The 16,099-nt window shown below is 41.8% G+C and overlaps 1 protein-coding gene across 1 annotated transcript in view; it reads left to right on the top strand.

The window, feature by feature from the left end:
* The first annotated feature begins 13,428 nt into the window (after positions 1–13,428).
* The window catches only part of LOC103208255 (heat shock cognate 71 kDa protein-like), a 26,030-nt gene continuing 23,359 nt past the window's right edge, over positions 13,429–16,099 (top strand). The window contains 3 exon segments of the mRNA XM_042782710.1: positions 13,429–13,438; positions 15,024–15,100; positions 15,263–15,519. Coding sequence (XP_042638644.1) covers positions 13,429–13,438; positions 15,024–15,100; positions 15,263–15,519 — 344 coding nt within the window.

Genomic DNA, 16,099 nt, shown 5'->3' with positions numbered 1-16,099 from the left:
ACAAGGAGAGACTTATTGTTGCATCTAGATGGCCACTTGCAAGCTTTTAAGATCCCAGTGGCTACCAGCTAAAGTAGGATGTGGAACAATGTTTTTGTGTAGTATGTTATGCCAATTGAGCTCGATGACCCCTGCAACTATGGTCCCAAGCCCACAAGTCCAACTACTTGCTCCTTCTGGGTAGCTGGCTGTGGCCAAGAGGTGACTACAACCTTGTCCCTTGTTAGCTCTACTATATACCTGTGAATTCTTAGAAAACATACAAATACAGTTGTAGAAACATTGTCTGCCAACCCTATACATGGTCTTGGACACATTCCCCCCAGCACAGACATACCTAATAGTTCAGCCTGCCCCCCCATCTATCTACCCATATATCAACGTTTGTCTTCAATGGCAATGCAGTACTGTATGAGCAAAGGGTTCATCTCTGTTGTCTGTACCTCTCTCTATGTCTTCCTCTTCCTCAATACCATGTTCTCATATATGTCATTTTTTAAAGGAGCACAGGACTTACGAGTGATATTATTTTTTTAATTTTTTTTTTACACTTACTTACTTGCACTTCTCACTTTTTCCACAGTGAGTACTCTGTTACTATTTTAATACTCAGAAAAAATAAGGAAAGATGTTTAAAGTCTTGTACATTAGAGTAAATTTTCTTTAATTTGGATTGCTTTCCTTTTCCAATTAAGGAAATTCACTCTAAGATGTGAATGATTTTTAGCATAATAATTCTCTGAGATTATAGCATTATAACATTTTATCGAATTTTTTTTATTGAATTTTTTTCCCTGAGTGTTACAAACAGTTTGTGCTCAATTCTAACCTACAGGTTGGAAGTTTGAAAAATCATTTGGAGAAAAAAATAAAATAAAAAAGGTGGGGACCAGGTTTGCTGGTCTGATAGAGCCTGGTGGAACCACTGAGACTATGGCCCCTACTGCCCTTCAGGTCTGGAATTGAACCCACACCTGTGGTTTCCAGCCAAACAAAATACAGGCATATGAGTTGAACACTTATCTCAAGTAGATACACTCCTTGGAGAGAACAATCATGGGAGAAAGAAGGGCTGCTTATGCACAGGGAGACAGTTCAGGGGGCAGGAGTGTATGGAGGGATGGACACTGGGAAGAGGTAACTATGGGGAGGAAGTGGGAGGGGAGCTGTTGCATTGTGGTAAACTGCGGTCAATGACATGAGACAAAGTATATGTGAACTGCTGAATGGAAAATGAATTTGCTCTGTAAATCTTCACCCAAATCACAATTAAAAAAAAAAAAGAAAAGAAGAAAAACAAAAAAAGGTTGGAGGTTTGAACCCACCCAGCAGTACCTTGGAGGACAGGTCTGATAATCTGCTTCCATTAAGATTCCAGCTAAGAAAACTGTGCAGCAGTTTTACTCTGTAACACACAGGTCTCTATGAGTCAGAATCAACTTAATGGCAACTAACAGTCACATGGCTCAAAATTCAAAAGGTACAAAAGGATCTGACACCCAGGCAACCACTGATCGTGGAGACCAATGGTCCTAGACAATACTCTTAGGATAAATCCTAGAAGTAGAACTGCGGGATTAAAGGGTATCCTTATTTCCAATTTTGATATAGTGCCAAATCACCCTCCAATGTACCCATTTATACTCCCATAAACAATACCTATGAGTGTTTGTTTCCCCATATCCTTCCCAATGACACGTGGTTTTCAAATGAGAAAATGAAAAACAGAGCATGATTTTTGGCAACGTGGAAAAGTATTTTAAACTCACTATTTTAAATTTTAAATTCACTAGTTACTGAGATCCATACCCCATGGTTAAAGCATTAATTTGGCTGCTAACCCAAAAGATAAGTGGTTCGAATCTGCCAGCCGCTCCACCGGAGAAAGATGAGGCAGTCAGCTTCCATAAAGATTTACAGCCTTGGCTACACTATGGGGCAGCTCTACTCTGTCCTTTAGGGTTGCTATGAGTCTGAATCAGCTCCATGGGAGTGGGTGTGTATCATGCACAATTTCCAAATAAGACAAATATGTGAGTGGAGGAGCTTCTAGGGTCAGCTGTTCTTGATTTTTCATAGTCTTCTCTTCCACTATTTCTGAATCCAAGTTTTTTTTCACTTGCTGATTTTAAGCTCCATGACTTTTCATAGATTACCAGGTTTCATAAGCAGGGAATGGGATATGGACTATCACTGGCACAAACTTTTTTTTTTTTAATTTTTATTGTGATTTGGGTGAAAGTTTACAGAGCAAATTCATTTGCCATATAGCAGTTCATACATATTTTGTCTCATGACATTGACTGCAATTCCCCACCATGTAACAGCTCTCTTCCCACTTCCTCCCTATAGTTATCTCTTCCCTGTGCCCCTCCCTCCCATGTACTCCCACGCCCCGAGCTGTCTCCCTGTACAAACACTGCTGTTCTGTTCTCCCATGACTGATGCTAAGCAGTGTATCTACCTGATATAAATGTTCACCCATATGCCTGTCTATTACTTGCTGGAAGCCACAGGAGTGAGTTCAATTCCAGACCTGAAGGGTAACTAGGGGCCATAGTCTCAGGGATCTCACCAGGCTCTATCAGACCAGCAAATCTGGTCTTTTTTTTAAAAACGATTTTGGGTTTTGTTCCACATTGTTCTCCTACTCTGTCCAGGATTTCCTACACCGATCCCCCTCTGAGTGCTTGACAGTGGTAGCCGGGCACCATCTAGATCTTCTGCTCTCATGGTCATACAAGCTGAGGATCGCATGGTATACCAGTCGCTTGACCTAACTATTTCCGTTTTGGTTTTCTTCATTCTTCTTTGCTCTGGATGAGGAGAGACTCATCATTGCATCTAGATGGCCACTTGCAAGCTTTTAAGATCCCAGTCACTACACACCAAAGTATGATATAGAACAGTGTTTTTGTGTAGTATGTTACGCACAAACTTTTAGGAGTTATGAAAGAGGCTGTTTTTGTTGTCCCTTAAAATGTTCCCTACTTTCTCACAGACTTTGTCCATAAAAACTAGCATGGCACAGAGAAACCTGACGGCTTTGGATTCAAATCCCAGCTCTACCACTGTGAGTTTAGACAAGTTATTTATTTATTTTAAAAAACTCATCTGTGAAAATGGGACTATTACCTCCTTCACAGGATAGTGGTTAAAGATTAAAGAAACAAAACAGTAATGAGTCTATCTGAGTGCCCAAGAAATGTTAATTCCTCCCTATTTGCGGATGATATGATCCTATACATAGAAAACCCAAGGGACTCAATAAACAAACTACTGGAACTAATAGAGAGGTTCAGCAAAGTGGCAGGATACAAGATCAACATACAAAAATCAGCTGGATTTCTCTACACCAGCAAGGAGCCTCTGATAAAGAAATAAGAGAAACAATACCATTCACTATAGCTACAAAAAAGATAAAATATCTAGGAATAAACCTCACCAGAGACAAAAAAGACCTATACAGAGAAAACTATAAAACACTGCTACAAGAGACAACAAGGACACTACAAAAATGGAAGAACCCACCTTGTTCATGGATAGGTAGACTAAACATTGTAAAATGTCAATACTACCTAAAGCAATCTATATGTTTAACACAATCTCAATCCAGATTTCAACAAAATTTTTTAAGGACATGGAACAACTAATTACTAATCTCATATGGAAAGGAAAGCAGAGCACTTCTGAAGAAGAAAAACAAAGTGGGAAGCCTCACACTGCCAGATCTTAAGAACTACTATACAGCCACAGTAGTCAAAACAGCATGGTATTGGTACAATGATAGAGAGATAGACCAATGGAGCAGAATTGAAAGTCCAGATATAGACCCATCCTTCTATGGACAACTGATCTTTGACAAAGGCCCAAAACCCATTAAATGGGGAAGAGACAGCCTCTTTAACAAATGGTGCTGGCAAAACTGGATATACACCTGTAGAAAAATGAAACAAGACCCATACCTCACCCCACACACAAAAACAAACTCAAGCTGGATCAAAGACTTAAATGTAAAACCCCAAATTGTAAAATTCATCAAAGATAAAATAAGGGCAAATCTAGGAGCCCTGATTTACAGCATAAATAGACTGTCAAGCACAACCCAGAATGTGCAGGAGATAGAAGAGAAGCTAGATGACTGGGACCTTTTAAAAATTAAATTCTTATGCACATCAAAAGATTTCGTCAAAAGGGTAAAAAGAGAACCTACAGATTGGGAGAAAATACTTGCCTATGATATATCTGATAAAGGACTTATCTTCAAAATCTACGGAAAACTTCAACACCTCAACACCAAAAAGACAAATAACCCAATTCACAAATGGGCAAAAGACTTGAACAGACACTTCATCAAAGAAGATATATAAGCAGCCAACAAACACATGAGAAATTGCTCATGATCATTAATCACTGGAGAGATACAAATCAAAACAACAATGAGATATCATCTCACCCCAGCAATAATAGCAAAGTTCAACAGATCAGATAGTAAAAAATGCTGGTGAGGTTGTGCAGAGATTGGAACTCTTGTGCACTGCTGGTGGGATTGTAAAATGGTACAACCATTGTGGCAAACAGTATGGCATTTCCTTAAAAAACTGAAACAGAAGTACCATTTGACCCAGCAATTCCATTACTAGGAATACATCCTAAAGAGATGAGAGATAGCGCGTGAACAGACATATGTACACCTATGTTCATCGCAGCACAATTCACTATAGCAAAGAGGTGGAAACAACCTAAATGCCCATCAACGGATGAGCAGATAACCAAATTATGGTATATCCACACAATGGAATACTATGCCACATTAAAGACCCATGAGGGATACGTGAATCATCTTGCAACATGCATGAACCTGGAGGACATAATGCTGAGTGAAATAAGTCAATCGCAAGACAAGTACTGTATGAGCCCATTACTGTAAAAAGACAGAAGGGTTTGCTTGGGAAAGGGAACTCATCTAGTAGGTTACCGGGATGGGGAGGGATAGGGAGGGATTAATTTCAGGCTAGGGAGCTCTGGTAGCATAGTGCCTAAGGCACTTGCCTCCTAACCAAAAGACTGGCAGTTCAAACCCACCAGCCACTCCTCAGAAGAAAGATGGGGCAATCCACTCCCATAGTGATACTGCCTCGGAAACCCAAGGAGGAGTCACTATGAGTCAGGTCTGACTCGATGGCACATAACAACAACAACTCCTTTGTAAGGTTGCTCTCTGAGTACACTGAAAGTGTATTGCTTCTTTATATTCCCCACAGAGCTATGCAATCAACAGGTACTTGGTTCTAATTTGCTGAATGAATGAGTCACAACTTCCCTTTCTGAATGGGCATCGTTCCTGGAAGGCAGAGTAGGTGAGACATCAGAACTCAATGTTCATGTGCTTAGAGGAAATCCAGAATGAGATCCAGACAAAATCAGACCCTTTCCCAAAGGGTTAAGATCAGGGGCACTTGTTGCGTTATTTATTATCACAACGAATAACATCAGCTAACATTCTGCTCAGCCCGTAACATGAATTATCTCATTGAATCTTTACAGCTTCCCTCTGAGCTAAATACTACCGTTAGCAGCAGTAGCAGCAGCATCTCTGAGATGGGGAAGTTAGCTCAGAACAGCTAGGCCACCTGTCCATGGTCACAGAGCCACTCAGTGGCAAAGGTGCTCAACTCCCAAGCCAATGTGTTTCATAAACAGGACCTCAATGATCTGTCGGTGTGTGTCTCCCCAATCCCAGGCCCAGCTTCCAGGTGCCTTACTCAGCTCAGGACCAGGCACCTCAGGAGCATCTCATAAACGTGTGTAGGTTGACAGATCTGATGTGCTGGAGTTCTGAAAAGCACACGACTCAGTATGAGTCAATCTAGCCAACTACAGTTATAGGAAATCAGTATCTGAAAATACAACTTTCTTCAGTGATTATGTTTTTCAGGACTGGAAATGTTATATAACTGTTTTAGAGTGAAAAAAACCTTTTTTTTTTAAAGGAAGTACTGTTCAAAATTCTAAACCAAATAAAATAAAAAAGAAAGAAAACCAAGTATCAGCAACCAGAAAAAGGTTCAGGTCAGGTTTTCCCAAATCAATGTCCAACTCTATTGGAGAGAACACTGTTCACACAATCAATCATCCACTGAACAAACCACTGTCCACTCTAGTGAGACATGTGCTAGAGGCAATAGCACAGTGCCTGCCACAGAGTAGATGTTCGACATATGTATGTGAATAACTCATGGGGATTTGCCAATTTCCACTCATGACAGTAAAGCTAGGGAAAATCATCAAAGAAAAGATCTCCAGACTGGACAGATCCTAGTGAAGCCTGTGGATTTCTGGAATACTGCAATGAAATCACAACCTGGAGCTAGAGAAACCCATTTTAGGCTCAGCACTGTCACTCACTAAGCCAGTGTCCCCCTCACCAAATGGGTGTAACTGTCCCTTCCCTTCTTGTTACCAGAAAAGTTTAAAAAATGAGTTTTGTTTTTGTTTTTATACACTCACTAAAATCTCAATTCAGATTCTATAAACGCTCTATAATTCCGATTTTTGCCTAAGGTTGATCTAAAGACATCTGCTTGCATAATTTCTTTTAGAAAGATCAGCATGATGTTCTCTGTGGCGGCGGTTAAAGATGTTCCAAATGCCCCCAACTTTCCCAAACTGCTGTACCACTCCATCATCTCTACATCTTCTCCTCCTCCCCTCAGTACTCTCCCTCCTGCCTTAAAACCAGACCAAACCAATCCCACTGTCATCGAGTTGACTGCGACTCACAGCAACCCCCAATTGCGTTTCCAAGGCTGTAAACCTTTATGGAAGTCCATGGGTCAGGTGTAAGTCTGGAGGATTGTCCAAACAGACCAAAAAACCAAAAACACCAAACCCACTGCCGTTGAGTCAACTCTGACTCAGAGCGACCCCTCCTTGGATTTCCAAGGTAGTATCTCTGTGGAAGGAGATTGGCCAGTCTTCCGGTTAGCAGTCAAATGTCTCAGGCACTATGCTACCAGAGCTCCCAAAAAGACCATGTTGTTGTTGTTATTGTTGTTATGTGCCATCGAGTCAGACCTGACTCAGAGCGACTTTTCCTTGGGTTTCCAAGGCGGTATCACTATGGAAGTAGACTGCCCAATCTTCCTTCCGAGGAGTGACTGGTGGGTTTGAACCTCCAGCCTTCTGGTAACATGGCACCCCCAAAAGAATGCCATGCACCTTATTTAATTAGCAAGCTATCCAACAGGCAAATGGCCAGAAAGGCCATATAAAAGTGGTTCATCACCACGGTCCTGGGGGACATCAAGCTCAATTGGCATAATAAACCACATGAAAACATTGTTCTACATCCTACTTTGGTGAGTACCAACTGGGGTCCTGAAAGTGTGCAAGCGTCCATCTAAGAAGCAACAACTGGTCTCTCGTCATCTGAAGCAAAGAACAAATCCAAAGAGGCATGGAAACAATGAGTTCAAGGGACTAAGGAAGCATGTGAACCTCAGCCTACGTGTCCCTGGGACCAGAAGAACTAGAACATGCCTGGCTACTCAGAAAGGGACCAAAATAGATGATCCTGGATAAAGTAGGAGAAAAATGTGGAACAAAACTCAAAATAATAAAAAAGACCAGGCTTACTGGTCTGAGACTGGTGAAACCCCTGAGACTATGGACCCTAGTAACCCTTCAGGCCTGGAATGGAATTGACTCACACAGCTTCCAGCCAAACAACAGACAGGTAGACATATAAGGTGAACATTTACACCAGGTAGGGGAGCTCTGGTAGCATAGTGGCTAAGGCACTTGCCTGCTAACCAGACGGCTGGCGGTTCAAACCCACCAGCCACTCCTCAGAAGGAAGGTTGGGCAATCCTACTTCCGTAGTGATAACTGCCTCGGAAACCCAAGGAGGGGTCGCTATGAGTCGGGGCCGACTCGACGGCAAATAACAACAACAACAACAAGGTACACTCCTTACAAATCAACCATGGGAGACCAGAAGGGCAGTGTTTGCACAGGAGAGAGCTCAGAGGGCAGGAAGGCATAGGAAAGAAGGACACAGGGAGGAAGTGGTAAGAGAGCTGTTAGATTATGGGGACTGCAATCAATGTCATGAAACAAAATGTATATGAACTGTACGTATGGAAAATAAATTTGGTCTATAACCTTTCACCCAAACCACCAAAAGAAAAAAAAAAAAAAAGTGGTCCATCACACTGCCTGTGTCCTTAGGTCATACGGAGGACAAGGGCCACCACTCAGGTGCTTTGCTCCCACGGACCAATGAAATGAAGAGATGTATTCATGTTATGGCCAGCAAATGTGCATGGAAAAGTAGGGTCCACGATAGCCATACATGCTGAGGAGTCCCTCAGTGGTACAAATGGTTAATGTGCTTAGATGCTAACCAAAAGATTGGAGGTTCAAGTTTACTCAGGCACTTTGGAAGAAAGACCTCTGGTGATCTACTTCTGAAAAATAAGCCATTGAAAAACCCATGAAGCATAGTTCTAACATGGAGTTGCTATGAGTTACAAAGGCAACTGGTGGAAGAACATGCTGAATTCTTGTTATTCACATTGTATCTGTGACCAACAAGACTTGTATCTGTACAAGACTTATCAACTTACTGAATAAGTAAATGGTTAGATTAATGAACCTCTCTGTGGACATTACAATGTTTGCAGAAGCAGCTAACAAAAACATGGAGGCAGGTCTATTAAGATGTTAATAGGAAAAAAAAAAAAGCAATAGGGCATTGAACTGTCTACATTAAATGATTCCAACCGTAAAAAATTTATACATGGGGAGAAAAACAGGGAGGAAATAAAGATAACAGATTCTCTTTGGATACTGGAGCTCAGGACACTGGGACGTGTTTGTGTGTGTGGGGGGGAGTTTTTCTGTATTTTCCAGAATATCTAAAATGAGTATGTTACATCCCTCCCCCCACCTTTCTGGCATCACTTTTATCGTTACCTATGTTTTCACCACATGGAAGTAAGAAAAAAAAAAAAAAAGAGTACATATTACTTTTATAATTAAAATTGAGTTGGCTTGCTTTTTAAGTATATGCCCAAGACTGGTCTGGTTATAGCCAAAGCTGTGGGGTCAAGAGAGGCCTAGGTGCGCTGGTAGCTCTGCCATCACGAGCAGCTGCCCAAGGCCATCACCAGTTCCAAGTGTTCCAACCACCCCGGGCTCCTGTATTCCTTGCCTGGGACTAGACAAACACCAGAGCAGTTCCAAAGAGCAAGATCCCCTGGTGATCTGATCACATCTTGGATGCTGCTTTAGCTCTTGGAACAAACTGTATTCCTTTGGCTTGATTATGACCACCTCAGCTCTGCATGGTCAGTGGTGACTGGGGATGAGCCATGCTCTGCGTGGACAGCAGTTTCTCTATTTATTTTTATCATGGTTTTGAGGCCGAGCAGAATCAAAGTTCAGTCCGCATCCTGTCTGTTACCTTGGTTGGAGGCAGATAAGTAAACACAATAACTCAGTTCCTTAAAAGCTAAGCTGAATTGAAGGTCAATTCACACATCCTCTCCACATTATCCCCCTAGAAACAGGTGAATAACCAAAAAACCAAACACCCTGCCGTGGAGTTGATCTGACTCATAGTGACCCCTCCTTGGGTTTCCAACACGGTATCACTACGGAGGTTAAGTTGCCCAATCTTGCTTCTGAGGAGTAGCTGGTGGGTTTGAACCGACGGCCTTCTGGTTAGCAGTTAAGTGCCTTAGGCACTATGCCACCACAGCTCCCGCTAGAAACGTGAATAGGTACATTAACGTGTTTCCTTAAAGTCGTTTTCAACGTGGTAATCAACTTAGGCCCACAGACACGCACAGTGAGGCGAAGGGAACCAAGTTGCTGAGAACTCACATTCTCCTCTCTGCCCAAGTCCCGATCAGCTGATGACAGGAGGTGGTGGGACTCATCAGGTGGGCAAGTGGATGCACTAAAAATTGACTGCCCCTTTAAACCAAGGCGAAGGAAGCCTCAGCCCATCCCCAGTTAATTCACACCCAAATTCCTGAAATTTTTAGGAATATGGTCAAGCCCCTCTCCAAAGGTTTACAAAAACTGTATCCTGACCTCCATTTCGGGAGTTAGATTTGGGTAAGGGCCCCTATCTCCCTGCACTGCCGCTCTGTAATGTATCATTTTCTCTCCCCTTAATCACTGTGTGTAAACTAGTTTGGCCTGATCATGCACCAAGCAGGGACCCACGTTTGGTCCGCCTTCAGTTTAGGTGAAAGTTTACAAAGCAAATTTGTTTTCCTTTCAACAATTTACATACATCTTGTTTTGTAACATCAGTTGGACAGCTGTTTTAAAAGGACAATTTACTCTGAGCTTCGTGTCTAAATCCAACTGTATTCAGATCTGAGGCATTACCTCAGATTCTTCAGAGCAGCTCACTCTGAGTTACTTCAAGAGATTGCATGGGTTCTGCAAACAAGTACATGATGACAAATAATCCACTAACAAAGCAGGCAAAGGATTTCCACTGATATATCTCCAACAAAGATATACAAATGGTAGATAAGCCCATGAAAAGATATTCAATACTATTACCCATGAGGGAAATAAATGTAAATGAAAACCACAATGAGATACCACTCGAGGATGGATATAATTTAAAAAATGAACAATAACAAGTGTTGGCAAGGATGTGGAGAAATTGGAACCTTCATACATTACTGGTGATGATGTGAAATGGTACAGACACCACAGAAAACAGTTTGGTGATTCCTCAAAAAGTTAAACATAATTATTATTATTATTACGAGCCAGAATTCCACTCCTAGGTATGGGATCAAAGAAAACGAAAACATATGCCCAAATAAAAACCTGTATGTTGTTGTTGTTGTTGTTATTTGCCATCGAGTCGGCCCCGACTCATAGCGACCCCTCCTTGGGTTTCCAAGGCAGTTATCACTACGGAAGTAGGATTGCCCAACCTTCCTTCCGAGGAGTGGCTGGTGGGTTTGAATCGCCAGCCTCCTGGTTAGCAGTCAAGTGCCTTAGGCACTATGCTACCAGAGCTCCTTATACCAGCATTATTCATAATAGCCCGAAGGTGGAAACAACCCAAATGTCCATTACCTGATGAATGGATAAACAAAAAGTGACATAGTCCTACAACGGAGTATTATTCAGCCATAAAAAGGAATGAAGTACTAATATATACTATCACATAGACGAACCTTGAAAACATTAACACTTAATGAAAGAAGCTGGACACAAAAAGCTACATACTATATATTCCATTTAGATGAAATGTCCAGAATAGGCAAATCCATAGCCACAAAAGGTAGATTAATGGCTAGCAGGGGATGGAAGGAGGGAAGAATGGGGAGTAACTGCTAGTGAATCAAACCAAAACCAAAACCAAACCCACTGCTGTCAAGTCAAGTTGATTCCAATTCACAGCAACCCTGCAGGACAGAGTCAAACCGCCCATGGAGTTTCTAATCTTTACGGAAGTGGCCTGCCCCATCTTTCCCCCATGAAGCATCTAGTGGGTTCAAACCACTTACCTTTCGGCTAGCAGCCAAGTACTTTAACCCCTGTGCTACCAGGGCTCCTTTTAATGGATAGGGAGTTTCTTTGGGGGGTGATAAAAATGTTCTGGAATTAAGATAGATAGTAAAAGTTGCATAATCTTGTGAATACAGGAAAAAAAAAAAATCCCTGAGTTACAAACTGTAAAATGGTGAATTTTATAACATATGAATTATATTTCAATTGAAAAACTCTCTACAAAACAACTGGCCAGTCCTCTTCAAAAGTGTTAGCCATGAAATAAAAAAAATAAAATAAAATAAACTGAGGAATTGGTCCAGGATGGAACAGACTAAGGAGGTTTGACAATGAAATGTGATGTGACATCTTGGACTTGGTGGTAGAACAGAAAAAGGGCGTAAGTAGGACAAAGGGAAAAATTAGAATAAGATCTATAAATTAGTAGTGCTGTATTGCTGTAAACTTATTTAGATCATTTTATTATGGTTATAGAAGATGGGAACATGGATGAAGGGTATATAGAAATTTGTGTATTATTTCTGCCACTTTTTTAAGTCTAAAATTATTTCAAAATAAAGACTTTGATATTTGAATTTCCTATCATTTTCATGTATCATGAAACATTATTCTTCTTTTGATTTACTCCCTATCATTTAAAAACATAAAAACCATCTTTAACTCACAGGCCAAGCAAAAACAGATGGTGGAGTCACATTTGGCCACAGGATGGAGTTTGTAGATCCTGGTCTAAGTCAGAATTGGTCAGTGTGTGCTTCATTTAAAAAACAAAAGTGTTTTACCCAAATAAGTTTGGTAGCAGTAGACTAAATAAGGTTAAGCACACCGTCTTTCTTTTATTGTGTGAAAACATACACAACAAGACATCTGCCAATATAACAACTTCCATATTTACAGCTCGGGGACATTGATGACATTTTCCATGTTGTGCCACCATTATTGCTATCATTTTCCAAAATATTTCCACCACCATTAGCATAAACTCAATGCCCCGCAAACAAGAGCTTCCCCTTTTCCCCTCCCTCCTACTCCTGGTAACTACTGATAATCTTGGTTTCTTTCTCTTTATATATGTACATATGTGCGTATGCACGTGCGTGCACGCACACACACATACGCACACGCATACGCACATACATACATTTTTTCAACCTATCTAGAACACGCATACGCACACACATACATTTTTTTTCAACCTATCTAGAAATTTTCCCTCCCTTCCCTTCTCATCCCTGGTAACCAACAGTTTCCTTCTATGTATAAACCTTTCCCTGATTTTCTACAATACTGGGCTAATACAATATTTGTCCTTCCATGATTGACTTATTTCACTCAGCATAATGTCCTCCAAGTTCATCCACGTTATGTGGTATTTTGCAGATTCTACATTATTCTTTACAGTTGCAGAGTATTCCAATGTATGCACGTACCACAGTTTGTTTATCCATTCCTTGGTTGATGGTCACTTAGGTTGTTTCCATTTCTGCTATTGTAAATAGTGCTACGATGAACATAGGTGTGCATATATCTGTTTGTGTTCTGCCTCGCACTTCTTTAGGATATATACCTAGTAACGGGATTGCAGGGTCAAATGCTATTTCTATCTCCAACTTTTTAAGTAATTGCCATATCAATTTCCACAGTGGCTGTATCATTTTACAGTCCCACCAGCAGTGTGTGAGGGTGCAAATCTTTTCATATCCTCGCCAGCATTGTTATTTTCTGTTTTGTTGAACTTTGCCATTAGTGCTGGAGTGAGATGGTATCTCGTGGTTGTTGTGATGTGCATCTCTGTAATGGTTAAGCGTACTTTCTTTATTGCAGAACTCTTCAGTGCCTTTGAAGTGGTACTACATCTGAGAAACTCCAAGAATGGATAATGGTATGTAATTTTTCCCAAATTTTTTTTTACCACAGAATCCTCTGTGCAGCAGCATAGTGATATACTGCCTTGGAAATCCAACGAGGGGTTGCTATGAGTCGGCTCCAACTCGACAGCACATAACAACAATAACAACAAATTAGCCAAAATTTTGTCTTCCTATAGAATACAAGGAGCCTTGGTGACTAGCGGTTAAAGCATCCACCTGCTAACCAAAAAGGTGGCAGTTGCTCCACAGGAAAAAAGATGAGGCAGTCTGCTTCTGTAAAGATTTTATAGCCTGGGAAACCCAATGGGGCCAGTTCTACTCTGTCCTATAAAGGCGCTTTGAGTCAGAATCAACTCAATGGCAGTAGGTCAGTAGGTAGCATCCACATATTGGTCTCAGTTCTGCCTCTTTCCGTCCCAAAGTAGAAATCCTCTTTGCCATAAAAAATTCTTTGCTTTTTTATAGGGTGAACATTTACCCAGGTAGATACACTCCGCAGAACGATCAATCAGGGGTGAACAGAAGGGCAGTATCTGCACAGGGAGACAGCTCAGGGGGCAGTAATGCACAGGAAAGAAGGACACAGGGAAGAGGTAAGTAGCCACAGGGAGGAAGTGGGAAGAGAACTGTCACATCATGGGGACTGCAGTCAATGTCATGAAACAAAATGTGTATGAACTGCTGTGTGAAAATGAATTTGCTCTGTAAACTGTCACCCAAATCACAATAAAAATTATTTAAAAAAAAAAAAAAAAACACTTTGCTTTTTAAAGATACTTTCCTCCCTTCCAGAACTCTCTTTTCTGTGCTAACCATTACAATTCTTTCAAAGACCAAAACAGGCTCTAGCTGCCTCAAAGTGAAGAATGGGTATCTAGTACACCCTCTCCTCACTGATGGACATGGTTAAGTTCCAAAGACCAGGCCATTATGTGAAAACCAGCATTATGCAAAAACGGAGGATGACCAGGTCAGATTACAAAATGGAGGATGACTACATCATTACTAAACTGCCAAATCACATCATTACATAACTGCCAATCCACTGAGAACCATGGCCTGACAAAGCTGACACATAATCTTAACCATCACAGATAGTATTAATCTTGCCTCATACCTTGGGTGTATGTTATTGCCAGACTTACACAGTTAATGTGAAAAATAAAGTCAGACGGTAGATTTTTTTTTTTTTTTTTTTTTACTATTGTCATAAATGTGAAGTATCTGACAACGAGATAGTAGATAAATGAGGAGAGGGTGCATATACAGCAGAAAACACCTAAGATTGGTGGGTTTCAAATTATCAGTATGTGTGGGATTCCCAGGATTCCTATCCAAATTCTAAACCAGAGGTCTGATGGGAGAGGCCCAGGCATCTGCATTCTAAAGCGTGTTTCCCAGGAGATTTCAAAGCAGAAAGTCTAAGAACCATATTCTGAGAAACATTACCCCGCTTTACTAATGAGAAAGCCGGTAAAGAAATTTGGCCCAAAACGCACAACTGCCTGTCGGCGGTGAAGTATCGAACCTGGGTTTCTGACTCCTTAGCCCAACTCTTGTTCACCATGTTTCCTAAGCCCGGCCTCTGAACTCCAGCAAAGGCGTTAAAAGAACCCCCACGCAAGAGAGGCGGTCCCGTGCGGGAGGTGAAAGGACGCATAAAGGGAGTTAGGGTAAGTGTGGAAGGGGGAGCTCGTGGGAGTCCCTCCTTTCTTGGGACCTCCTTTTCCCAACCGGTAATTACAGGACAGAAGACCACCACGCCAGCCTAACCTCCGTTCTAACGCAGAGGGTCACGGCAGGCCCGTGCTTGTTGTCCTACTCCCGGAGTTCAGGTGCCGCAGCCCGTGGGCTCCGAGAAGACGGAACCTGGTCGCACGCCCTCCACTACCAACTTCGCCCCGTCCGCCACCCCACATACCTGCCTCCGCGCAGCTAACCCCGCCGAGGCAGTTCCGGCCAATCTGTTTGTCCGTCGACCTCCCACAACTACCGCCAGTCTGTCCAGCCGGATCTTAGCCCGCACCTACGCAAACGAGTCACCTGACGCGGAGCCGCCCCTTCTAAGGACTTCCGGTCTCAGCCGGAAAAGGTTGGTCCTTCACTCTGTTCTCAGGCATGGGCCTCGGCTCTAAAGTTCCGCCCGCAGATAGGAAGCGGTTTGGTAGTTTTTCAATGTCTGGGTCGGGGCTTTTTGAAGAAACGGCTGAGTCCAGAACTGGATCAGGGAAAGTGCTGCATGAGCTGCTTGTACCAGAATGTAAGGAAGTGTTATAAGAATAATGGGACTATGTCAAAGGACACAGGCTACCTGGAAAGGGATTTCCCTGGCCAAATTGAGGCAATTTGAGCATCATAATACATGATGATAGTATTGGAGTATAACTAATAGAATAAAATAGTAATTCATGAGTCTTTGCTGACAAAAAAATTAATAAAGGAGGGAGAAGGAAAAGCTTTTATTGTAGAATGCCAGCCATTATACATGATAGAAAAGCAACACATATGCTACAGGAACAGGTTATTTATTTTACTTGTGATTTGGGTAAAAGTTTACTAAGCAAATTCGTTTTCCACACAGCAGTTCTTACACATTTTGTTTCATAACACTGACTGCAATCCCCATAATGTAACAGCTGCCTTCCCACTTTCTCTCTGTGGTTACCTTTCCC

The sequence above is a fragment of the Orycteropus afer genome, unplaced genomic scaffold (assembly GCF_000298275.1).
Source record: "Orycteropus afer afer isolate SDZICR_OR568_19922 unplaced genomic scaffold, OryAfe1.0 scaffold00420, whole genome shotgun sequence".
NCBI classification, from domain to species: Eukaryota; Metazoa; Chordata; class Mammalia; order Tubulidentata; family Orycteropodidae; genus Orycteropus; species Orycteropus afer.
The sequence above is the reverse complement of the archived record's forward strand: the minus strand, read 5'-3'. Positions and strand labels throughout refer to the sequence as shown.